General features: G+C 46.4%; 1 protein-coding gene across 3 annotated transcripts in view; it reads right to left on the bottom strand.

Annotated features, from left to right (window-relative positions):
- The window catches only part of LOC147880829 (uncharacterized), a 57,852-nt gene that overhangs the window by 22,675 nt on the left and 22,243 nt on the right, over positions 1-12,934 (bottom strand). For all 3 annotated transcript variants that reach the window (XM_087371024.1, XM_087371023.1, XM_087371022.1), the window contains exons 3-4: positions 2,339-2,399; positions 2,128-2,210 (exon numbers count right to left, since the gene is read on the bottom strand). In XM_087371024.1, the coding sequence (XP_087227150.1) occupies positions 2,128-2,210; positions 2,339-2,399 (144 nt within the window). The remainder of the gene's footprint in view (positions 1-2,127; positions 2,211-2,338; positions 2,400-12,934) is intronic.

The following is a 12,934-nucleotide window of genomic DNA, read 5'->3' as shown; positions in this document are numbered from 1 at the left end:
GTCACTGTTTGGAACATCTGGGCCGCATGGGAGACCAATAGGTACCCTAGCAGCCACCCTCGTCACCATCTGGCAAGATATTATACACCTTGCATGCCATGTGGAAGTGTGGAACTTCTGGGTCTACACAAGAGTGATTCAAAAAAGTCCTCTCCTTATACATGGTATACATGGAGAAGAGCGACTGCCCAGAGGCGGGAGCATTTCTGCAAGGCTTGGCCTGCAGGTATCTTTTTTATCATTACCACGAGAGGTATTCACTGGATGCATAGATCTCCACGCTGGTTGCTAGCCCCTGATCCAGCGATTCCCTATGCAGTGAGCTGGGTTCTTTGGAACAACCAGTTGTTTCTCTTTTCGCGTATCTGATTGCTGACTTGTATGGTTGCTTTAAAGAATTATTCTAGGGGGGGGGAAAGTATACATAAATACCAATATCAAAGTCCCTAGATGACCTGCGTTTAACAGCATAAGACCTTTTCTTGGGCTGTCGTTTGTCCTTCCAAATATCCTATATGTGCTGTGACTAATCTTAGACCGTAAGTACAAGGCTACCAAGCCATGAATGGATGGTCAATAAATCACAAGAGAATGAAAGATAAACAGGAACACATACAATGTTCACTGAACACCAAAACAGATATATACCTTTGTAAGACTAGAATAAGTCCAATCATACAAATTTAGAATTTTTGTTGTTCTAAAGATCAAAAATCTACAAAGAAAATAAAAGAGAAAATGAAAGAGAAGAAAAAAGAGGTAAACAAAAACTTTTATGAAAAGCAAAAGGAAGACATACTTAGCAAGCAAAGCAACACTTATGTCGTAATCAGTGCCCAAGCATAAGCAGCTATACTGGGTTTCTAAAGACCCGCGGAGTCTCTTGGGCAAACCCAGTGCTTACTAAAATACGTCAAATAAACAAAAGAGAATGAAAACAAGAAATAAAGAAGAAACGAAGCAAGTAACTTAGCAAAAATAAACAAGCAAGTCAAGAAACAAAAACTTCCAAAAAACTAGAAACTCTCTCTCTCTCTCTCTCTCTCTCTCTTATTTAAAACATAAAAAGTTAAATGGCACTTTACACTTATGTCTCGTTTCTGCAAAGAGGCAAAAATACATTTCTAACTTAGAAAGCACAAGTATACTCAAACAAACTCTCTTTTGAAACTAAAAGAAAAACGGGCTATTCAGCTCCCCGCTTTTTGTTTTCAGCTTATGTTCAATCATTCTAAACAAACCTAAGGCCGAAACACCATAGATAAAAGACTCCATATCTAAGAATGTGCGAACTTTTTTCATTATTTTCCTTGGATTATACCTCTTGTGTAATAGTAAAGTAGCCAAAACAGAAACTTATCACGCAAACATGACAGAACACGTGGAATCTCACCTTTGATGATCAAGAAGATGGTCGCGAGGTTCCAGATTCATTTATTGCTTACTGATCTTATCTACAATTGGTTACTGGCCAGAATAAGCATAGTTACCACGGAACGTTGTTCTCCCTTTCTGGAATGTGGGAACATCATTCCAGACAAAGACATGTTCCCGGAACGTCCCCCCCCCCCCCCCCCCCCCAAAAAAAAAGCTCTCAGAAAATTTATCTTCATATATAAAGGATATTAGAAATTGTCTTCTCATATATTATTGGAAGCATTTAGTTATATCATATTGGAAGCATAAATTATGAAACGTTCGAAATGTAAAATTTCCAAAGTTCTAGAGCTGAAATGGAAAGTCCAGAGCTGTAAAAAGGTAGTTTCTTTCATATTCTAGTGTAGTTATTCATATGATGATGTGGCGTTCCCATTTCTGTTCCCACATTCCCCCTTCCTGAAACGTTGGCGTCCGATGTTCCCAAAATGTCCACCTTCCCTAGTAACTATGAGAATAAGAATCTAGAACAAAATCCCACAAGAATCCACAGACAATTCCTTAATAAACAAAGTAATTTGCAGATGATGTGAAGCTTTGAGGGAAACCATGAGCCATGCTTCAAAATTGTTGGGGTAACAGGATGACAAACATGCTATTGAAAGACCTTGATTAAGTTTTGATGAAATTTGGATACTTTAAGCTGTCCTTGTCAAAAGCATGATCACTAAGTTCTGTCTAGGGGCTTACCAAACAAGTTTGCAAGTCCAATTTGAAAGAGTTTGATCTCAGGGGCTGATTTGTATATCTGCTCTGTTATGATATGGCATCCTCTACCAGACAGGAAAATTTTTTGTGAGATCAATTTGAATTCATAGCAATATAGTAAAGACTGTGCGGACATGATTTGCAGTCACGCACTAGAAAGATGTGTCAAAACAACCAGCATACATATGCTCACCGTTTGTAAGGCTGAAGCTCAATAATGTTTTGAACCCACTCAGTGCCAGATGTCACAGAAACTGATGCCCAACAACAACAGTTGCAATATGAGAATAAGGCACAAGGAGGCAAGAAATATATAAGAAGCATTAACAAGAATTTGAAACAGCCACGAGGCAACAAAAGGAGTCGACATATATAAGACTAATGCATCCATCTTCAACCCTTTTCAGCCTTTTTGTTTTAGATTTGAATGCTGTCCTAGAGGCCTATCTCATCCTATACTTCCAATAAATGGCCATTTGATCCCTAAGAAATAACAAAACTTACACCTAACAACAACAGACACAATATGACTATAAGGCACGAGCAAGCAAGAGATATATATAACAAGGAGAATTGACAAGAATGGGAAACAGCTAGGAGACAACAAAAGCAGTTGATATATATAACACTCATGCATCCATCTTGAACTAAAACTTTTCTGCCTTTTTTCCATCAATTTAAACACTGTCCTAGAAACTGTAAAACAGGCATCGCCTAGCTCATTCTATACTTCAGACAAATGGCCTTTTGAGCCATAACGCCCCCCCCCCCCCCGCCCCCTTCCTCTTTTTCAGTTCAGATGTGGGGGCTACATCTGGGAGAAAGATCCAAGACAGGATGGCAGGATAGATATTTGAGGAATGATCACTCTCTAATATGTGCCTGAGAAGAAAGTGAACAATCCTGGATCTAAAAGTGGCAGAACTCCTAGAGATGAGATTTTGAAACGGGCCAACAACTAATTATACTAGCAAGATGATAAACGGCACTTATACTCCCGTTGGGTGGCTTGAAATAACATTGTGGGACTCCTAAACAAAGAAATTTGGCCAGCTTGTAAAGGGCCCCATGATTATGGGTCTCATTCCCGATTTGTGCAAAGAGATCCATCCAGCATGATGATTCTTTTTTTTCTTTTCTTTTTTTTCAAGAAATAGACTTCTATTAAGTAAGAGGAAAAACCCGCAAGAGCAAGCTCTAAGCGGAATACATGATGAAATCATGAGGATAAATAAACCCCCTCACAGTGAGGTGGAAAACAACCAAGGTTGATGCTGAAAGTGCCACCTCAACCCTATAGAAGTCTCAGAGAAGAAAGGAGAATCCTTCCATTCCCTGAAGAAAGAAGCCCTCCTAGTTGAGGCTGCGCGAGAGTCTCCCTGCATACTCGTCCAGACGGCCATCAAGGTATGTACGATGTCTGTCCAGATACTAGCCAATGTATGCGAGGGATGAACTTGAGTTCCCTCCAATGACTCTCTGCATCTAGCTCTCCAGATATGCCAGGATGCTATGCTCACTAGAATCTCCCAAGAGGTATCCACAGAGGCATGTACAGCTGCAAAAGGAAGGTGTGGTATCACATCCAACAAATAGGACTCAACCTAATGACGTTGAATCGAAATGGCCCGAGAGGAGTCAAGTCTCTCATAGAATACTTGAGGCTCTCTAAGAGAAAGCCAAGCCACTGAGCCCCATGTCATAAAGAATGGGGACTGGGCAAAGTGACTAAAAATCCTGGCTACCCCCATCCAAATCATCCTCGCCTATCTACAATCCCATAAGCAATGCTGAATAGTCTCCAAAGCAGAGAGGCAATGAGGGCAAGTAGGGTTCGGCTCCAAACCTGGATCTCCAAAGGTTCACTGCAATCCCACCATGGATAGAAAGCCAAAAGAAGAGAGTGATCTTTCTATTCCTGTGGGATTTCTAGAGTCTCTTCCAGAAGCACCTCTGCAAATCCGCAATGATATCAAATGTCTCCCAATGAGGAACTCTGGAAGGTCTCCAACCTCTACTACTGAGCTGGAATCTCCTTGCATTACTGACCGTGTAACAAAAGAAGGGGATGCTCTTCTCTCGATGCCCCGCGTCAATCCACTCCCACTCTCCAAGGTCCCACTGCAAATACCTAATGGGAACTCCCCCGTAGAGCCAAAGCCTCCAAGATCCGGTGGAGAGTAGCCAGGGGTCTGGGTCGAGGAACCACTCTGCCCTACAACCCTGATAGGCTGAAAAGCAGACTCAAGCAAGATGTCCTCTGTGGACCTGAGCAATCTGCCACCATCATGCACACTAAAAAATAAAGCATCCTCATGTGCATCTCGAAAGGCCAAAACCTGAAGAGGAACACCGCCTCTCGTAAAAGTACTTGCCCAAGTGGAGCAAGTGAGTGGCATATCATTTGTGTCTAAAACGTCAAAAAAGATTGCAAGAGCTGCTGCTCCTCCCTGCTCCCTTGCTGCCCCTTCTCCTTCAGCCCCTTACAAGAGCTATCTGCAAGGGAGTCAAGACTGGCTGTTTGCAGCTGAGTTCCAGCTCATTGCCTAAGGTAACCCAAGAGCCGGTGCCAACTGCAAGTGTGGTGGACTATATTCCTCAATCTGTGTATATGTAAGAGTACAAGCTCGGCCTTGCAGAAACACTCCCAACAATTAGAAGTCTTCCTACAGCCCTCACTACCATATTCTGTCAGTCAGCCATGTTCAAAATCCAGAGGTAAGGGCAGGCAGACATGTTAATGGAGCCAATGTCTCTCCTGTTAGACTATATGGCATCTCATGGTTAGACCTAGAAACAGAGGGCTTATTTGCGGGTGTTCCCCCAGCTTTCAGCCTAGGATAGGGAGAGTCAAATGCCCCTTTAGAACGCTGGTATGAGGGCATTTTAGGCCCAAAACTGTGGGCTGGTAGGGCCAGCCTTGGGGCAGACCCTAGGCGCCTGGCAGGCCCTTATATAGCGCTGGGCCTGGCCTGGGACAGCCGACCAGCAGGTCGGCGCCAGGTCGGCCAGCACATACTACCTGGGTCGTCCAGATCAGGCCCCTAGGTCGGTGTACCTGCAGCCCTCTTTATAGGGCCAACCACCTCCCTTTTCTGGCATCCAATAGAGCATTCTTCTCTCACGCAGTTTGTCTTGGCTTCCCACATGCATGGACCCTTGAACACTATCACTCCTATTCACAAGGCAGGGGATCCCATGAACCCAGGAAACTACAGGACCATTATGATTGGGCATGTCATGTCCAAGATCTATGCATCAATACTCGACACGGAGGTCAACCGGTTCGCAGAGATGCAGGGACTCAAGGCAGAGGGGCAAGCAGGGTTCCGACAGGATCATGGGACCATGGATCATGTACTCACACTCCGAAACATCATAGAGGAGGCCACATCATGGAAGCAATGGGTTTACTGTTGCTTGTCGACTTCTGCAAAGCCTTTGACATGGTCCCACGGGCCCGCCTCATTAGGCACTTGCAGGAGCTGTGGTATGACCAAGAGATTGTATGAGCTGTTATGGCACTGTATGAGAGAGTCTCAGGCTGAGTTCGGACAAGTCCCAGGTGGACAAAGGAGATTATGAGCACCATTGGGGTCAAACAAGGTTGCCTGCTATCACCAACCTTTTCTGGCCTCTACATAGACGAGCTCAAGACCTTCATGAAGGCATTACGGGGGACTGGTTGCTCTCTCGCCAGTACCTTGGTTCAGATCCTCTTGTACACAGATGACGTGGTATTGATGTCTGCTTCTCCCGAGGGGCTCTAGAGACACTTGGACGCATTGCATACCTTTTGTGAGTCACACAATTTGAAGGTCAACCTTGGCAAAACCAAGGTTTTTATCTTCAACACATCTCGAGCAGCCATGCACAGGAAGCAATTCACATTCGATGGGACATCGGTTGAGATTGTCTCCTCATATACCTACTTGGGTGTCATTTTCTCTGGCCCGATCTTCACGATGAGATCGGCGAGGCAGGCCCGTTTGAGTAGGGGCTACGCCTCACTTGCTCGGTTGGAGAGACAGTGCTTCCACTCACACTTTCAGGATCCTCGGACCAAGGCTCTTCTATTTGACTCCTTGGTTTGACCAGCAGGCATGTATGGCAACCCTTGTTAGAGGCCAGACGTCTCGGACACAGGGCGGGCTCAAGTAGAGAGACTACAGATCCTCTTGCTCTCGCGGATGATCTCGGGCAAGCCATCAGTGCCGCACCATATCATTCAAGCTGAGTTAACGCTTCCCTGTTGTAGCTAATGCAGCCTTCCAGACTATCACCTGCAATACGGGTCTTGCACATCGGGGCGATGTAGTCTGCCATGGTTGGCTATGGCCTCATCCATGGGTCTCGTAGATGGAGGAGACGAGAGGCTGGTATGCACAGACATGTAAGTGGTTCGAGAGATTGGGGTTCCACATTGATAGATTGCCTCCTTTTCAATATAGCTTAGACGCTCCATTGATCCCACTCAAATACCACAAGGTGAAGCTCAGCATCTACAAAGACCACTGCCTCCACATCTCGGAGGAGGGTTTCATTATCCCCCTAGAGTACACGCAAATCCACCTACCGCACTCACTGAGGATCGCCATTGGGCAGTTTCGAGTGTCATCACACCAACTTTGTATTGAGAGCGGATGAGCAGAGGGGATACACAGAGAGTGTCGCATATGTGATCCACAGGAAGTCAAGTTAGAGAAGCACTTCGCATTCAAATGCCCCGTCTACTATGAGATCCGTGGTCGATATCACTCTCTCTCAAGAGACGGTTTTGGGCCCCTCTCCATGCTTCTTTCATACCCAGACCAAGGGTGCCTTGTTGCTTTCCTTCATGAGGCACTTTGGCACAAAGAACACCTACTCATGGCATGGATACAAGCCTCTAACACACAGGTTGATTCCTCCCAGAGCAAGAAACAGAGTTTTTTCACTTAGGCCGTATGGATCACACAGTCCCTAATGGGATACGCAATAGAGACCCAGAGTCTGAGACACGCCATACTCAACAACGGACGGATACATAGATTACACTTAACGACCTCCCATCCCTGTTTAGACTTGGAGCAAGACCCATAGGAGTTACAATAGCTTTGGTTAGGAGCAGGGTCATCGCTAGGAGATTGAGACGAACAGCCGCCAGCGCTCCATCATTGGCTATGCATCCACACGACCTCATCCTCCCTCCCAGCTCCCCCTGACCCCCACACCATTATGAGACCGCATTGTACTGATCAGGATGATGATGATGCCACTACTAATGATATATGACTGTATCTTTTTAGGACTTAGCACTCAGCATGGGTGATGATGCTTGCTTAGTAGCTCCACCCTTCTACTTGTTGTATCAGGTTTTCTACCAGTCTCATAAACCCATCGGTCTTTTGTGGACTTTAATAAACTTTCTCTCTCTCTCTCTCTCTCTCTCTCTCTCTACACTGATGAGATAGTCCTCGTATCATCTTCAGCAGATGCATTTGGAGGCCCTAGAGGTATTCTACAAAGAGAGAGACCTGACTGCCAACCTTGGGAAGACCAAGGTTATGATCTTCAACACCTCACGCGGAGTGCTTCGCCGACATAGCTTAACATACCGAGTTGAGCCAGTGGAGATAGTGTAGTCCTACACATACTTGGGAGCAGTCTTCACAGGAACCATATTCACAATGACTCATGCAGTCACGGCATGATTCACATGGGGACAGAGTGCTTTGGCCAGACTAGAGAAAGGAGTCTCACATGCACTGAGTTTTGAGGATTGAGGCAGGGAAAAGCCGCAGGTATACCCAAAGAGCTACAGATCTGCATGTTATGCACATTGGAGGTGGTTGAGACAGAGGAGCATTTTCTTTGTGCCTGCCCAACCTACTATGAGATCTGTGGGCGCTACCATTGTCTCTGCCAGGAGGGGAGCGGCTTTGGCCCACTCTCACAACTGATCCACTTCCATGACCAAGTCTGCATTGGGCTCTATCTAATGGAGATGCACCGATGCACAGAGACACTACTACAACAGATCAGATAGTAGCAGGAGGCAACTAGGCCGCATGATATAGAGGCTGATCGAGCACAACGGTGCTTCACAGACTTCTATACATTTGAGTCAGCTCCAAGGCACCAGGGGTAGAGGAGGAGGAGCTAGCTGGTATGAGGACAGCCTAGATTAGCAGAAAGAGCCAACACAGTGCCGTCGAGAGAGAGAAGAGTTCGTAAGTAACACGAAAAGGAAGATCAGCAGATGGAAGAAGGAAATATGGAGAAGGCATGTGAAGAATGTAAAAGATGGAAACAAGGAAACTTGGGAGCAAGGAGTTTTGGAAGCTTGAGTATATTGCAAAAGGCTTGAAGATACAAGAGCCCTCGAAGGCAGACTCTGCCTTAAGAATGAGCTGAAGAAGGCCTTATATAGCAAAGTCTGAGTGGCCTCTGAGTGGCTGTCATAATCACACTTCCAAGGGTGGAGCACTAGACAGAATATTTTTGTACAAGCACTAAGTGAGTGGCAGCATATTTGTACATGTGACGAGACAAAAAGGTGAAGGTCTTACCTGGGACTTCAGGCAGTGTCTAATCACCAAAGAATATTTGTACGTAGTCATGATGAAGACGCAGAGACCACGTGCGAGACAGAGAGTGCCCAGAGCACATTCTATCAAGGTCCGACCTATCACCACTTTCCTCAAGGGAGACCAACAGAGACGATGAATCACTCTAGACATAGCTCAGTGGGTTCAAAGATCAAGGAGACCGATTCCCCCACCACAATGTGAGATAGCTTGACAGATGCACATCGGAGATATCTTCACAGCCCACCAAAGAGTACCGGGCTTCAGTTTCTGAGTCCCAGATCTCAGATTGATTCAATTTCAGTTTCAGTTTGTATTGGATTGTGATTATGCTAGAGCTCTTGAACTCAATAGATTCGCATAGATTAGTACTTAGGAAGGGCCCTAGTCCACCCTTTGTTTCCAGCCCATTGAGCTATGAGTCTTCTTTTTGTGCACTTTGTCCCATAGGCCCGTGAGGCCTCCAGCTGACGTTAATACATCTTTTTTTCTTTCTTTCAAAAGTGATTTTGCAAAATGCCTACATGAGCATGTGTAGAGAACATTTTGGGGGAAACAAGCACTTCAAAATGCCATGACAGCTCACACGGCAAGGACAACTCCAAACGCTACATCTAGTGTCCTCACCAACCTCCAGAAGATATGCCTTGCATTGATTGAAAAAATTAACAGCTCGGAATCTACAAATGTAGCCCTCCTAGCAGAGAACGCACATGTAGATAAAACACTAGCTGAGGTGGAAAAACATGGAGGGAAAATGCAAGAGGAATGGAGAAAGGAAAAGGCCAAAAAGAGCAATGGGAGAAAGAAAAGGCTGAATGGATATCTGAAAAAACCAAGCTCCAGGACAAGGTACATGGCTTTGGAGATTGAAGTGCAGCAACTGAAGGACATGAAGGTGACCCCAAAAGGAAACTGCAAAGCAATGGAAGAGCTGAAAACAGAGAATGCCGCTCTCAGGAAGGATGTTGCAGCCATGCAAGAAACAATGCAAGGCACACATGCTGAGCTCAAACAACAAATCAGCAAAGGGGAAGCTAAGATATTGGAATGGAAAGATGTGGTTGAAAAGGGCATGACCACCCCAAAGAAAAAATTTATCTCTGAAGCACTTCACTTGAGGAGGAAAAGAGAAGGACCAGCATGGCGCTAAATGTCCTGGTAAGGGGCCTACCAATGGGAGACACTCCAATGGCAGATGCCAACATCTTGTTCAATAAAATGGGGGTCAATCTCACTTGGTGCGAAAGGTGGATGCGCCAATCTGGCCCACTAGTAATGAAGTTCAGAACTGCTTTGAACAGATCCACTCTCATGAGCATGAGGGCAGCTTTGAAGGGGTCTAAGGTCTATTTGGATGATGATCTCATTCTCCTACAGCAGCAGTACCGGAGGGAGGGTATGGTACGTGTAATGGCAGCAAGAGAAGCAGGGAAATGGGATGCATATAGGGATGGTAGGGCGGTCATTCGAGAGAGAGGAGATAGAGGGGAGAAAGAAGAGAAGATGATGGGGCGTTATGATAGTGTCGAGCCCATGTGATGAGTGCACACAGTGGATTGAAGATGGCAGTATGGAACTGCAATGGCATGCTCTGGTCCAATCCGGGAGGATTCCTGGAAACATATACTAATAGAGACATGATCTTCTACACCGAGGCACATGAGAGCCCAAAGAGAGGGCTGCCCACAGTGACAGGATATACATGGGAGTCAGCCCATAGAAAGGAACTGAGGTGAGACAATGGGGTATGAGTTTCTGGGGGCGTGGCTGTCCTTTTCAAATCACACCTAAGACCACTCATATATGTGGTATGGAGAGAGGAGCATGCACGCCATATGTGGATACAAGTCCAGCTACCAAATGCTCGACCGATCTTCATTGCGGCAGATACGTCATCCTATGCAGGTGTGGTCAATACAGAGGGGCATAGCCCTTAAGAGACGATACATGATGACATCACAAAGTTCTCTAGGAAGGGAGACACCCTCTTATGGGAGACTTCAATGCACGGACAAGAGACAAACAGGTGGGTCTACGAGACTTTGCATATGAGAGATCCCCACATACTTCCGGAGCTAGATGCAATAGAACTCGGGATACTGAGGCACTCCGCAGATGCCCCACATGTGACAAGGTACGAGCAACATCTATTTGAGCTTGGGACAGTACATGAACTCATCATCTACAATGGTCTTCAGAGATGGTCATCATCTGGAGGACTCACTTGTTTCCCCCATGGCGGTGGGACAAGCACAGTGGACTACCTATTGGGCCCATTAGCCTTTGCTTCACGGGTACACAACTTCATTGTACCTCCTCTCCCATTGGGAGCTGACCGCTCATATTTGACATTCCGTATCTCGGTTAGTATGCCAACCACACGGAGAGCTCTCCCCACATCGGCTTGTACCCAGATCCACTTTGATCGTGCCCTTGACCCAGTATATGTGAGTCACTTAGCCACAGAGCTTCCATCCCTACTCGAAGATGGCATGGATCTTGCCCACGCCTCTGGCATGCTTGTCTTAGTGATACAGGATGCTGCCATTAGATCCTTCCCCACGACCTGACCCATGCATGCTTGAGATGGAAAAATGCCTCAAAACCCTTGGTTTGACGATGAGTGCAGAGAAGCGAAAGCCCACCTCACACAAGAGTGAGCCCTAGGCTAGTTGACACCATTTGAGGCACAACAGGTATTTTGACGATTGACACGCCGTAAGAGACGGGCCTTCCTCACACACAAGATGGATGAGATTATCAGATCCTTTCGCAAAGGAGATCCCACCATTGGATGGGGGCTTCTATCGGAGGGGAAGCTACCTATCCTTGCCACTGATCCAGACGTGTGGCGCACTTTTGCATGATCTCTCTATGATGTCCTATGTAGGCACCACCGGATATGTCCTCTATACCCAAGCCAACTGCTTATCACTTGTTCATCACAGAGAATGTACGGACTGCACTACTCTATCAGCTACACAACCGGAGAGCACAAGATCATGAGGGCCTACGGACTGAGCACTTTGCACATGGGCAAGAGGTCTTAGCTCCGGTCCTAGCACACATGTTCAACCACACAATATGCCACGTGTTCCCACCTGCTTGGAGCACCACCACCATTGTGCTGATACAAGTTGGGGACCCTATGGATACTGGGAATTATCGCACCCTCATGATTGGCCACACTTTGGCCAAGATTTATGGGTAAGTGTTAGAGAGGAAGCTCAGCAGTCATACAAAGGCTCAGGGACAACGGGCACTAGGACATGCAGGATTCCGAAGGCAGCACTCTACTCTAGATCACATCTTCACTCTGAGCGCTATCATTGAGGAGGCGAGGTCCAAACAATAGAAAGTCTACGCCCGCTTTGTAGACTTTTGGAAGGCCTTCGACATTGTCCCACGATCCCGCATCATCAGGAGACTACAAGAGATGTAGATTCCAAAGACGTTGATTTCGAGTGTGATGAGCCTATATGAGTCAGCCAGAGGCAGAGTTTGTGCTCCAAGTGGTCTATCAAATTGGGTCGAGAGCACAATCGGGGTGAAGTAGGGTTGCCCCCTCTCACCGACTCTCTTTGGACTTCACATCGATGAGATCACATCCTTCACAGACCGCCTAGGGGGCGAGGGATCCTTACTGGCCGACCTCATGATACAGATATTCCTATATGTTGATGACATAGTTCTTATATCATCTTTAGCGGAGGGGCTGCAGAGACATCTGGAGGCTTGTTTTGCAGAGAGAGAGACCTAACAGTCAACCTTGGAAAGACCAAAGTTATGGTCTTCAACACCTCACGCGTAGTACTCCATCAACTCAGCTTCACTTACCATGATGAGCCAGTGGAGATCGTGAAGTCCTACACATACCTGGGAACTCTTCACAGGACCCATTTTCACGATGACTCACGCAGCCTAGGCACGACTCACACGGGGTCGGAGTGCTTTGGCCCAACTAAAGAGACAAGGCTTCCAGGAACACTTTCAGGATCCCCCGACGAAGGGATGGCTTTTCAACATGTTAGTGCGGCCGACGGCCATGTATGCAGCACCCTTCTGGGGGATTGATCTCCCGAAGACAGAATGGAGGAGATTTGGGCGGCTATAGGTGACTATGGGGTCCAGGATGATTTCGGAGTAAGCCCTCAGTCCCACATGAGATAGTACAAGCAAAGTTCGCATGAGATAGGACAGGCAGAGTTCACCATGAC

The sequence above is a fragment of the Dipteris shenzhenensis genome, chromosome 32, assembly GCF_047967505.1.
Source record: "Dipteris shenzhenensis isolate YYH24624 ecotype China chromosome 32, Dip_SZ_1.0, whole genome shotgun sequence".
NCBI classification, from domain to species: domain Eukaryota; kingdom Viridiplantae; phylum Streptophyta; class Polypodiopsida; order Gleicheniales; family Dipteridaceae; genus Dipteris; species Dipteris shenzhenensis.
The sequence above is the reverse complement of the archived record's forward strand: the minus strand, read 5'-3'. Positions and strand labels throughout refer to the sequence as shown.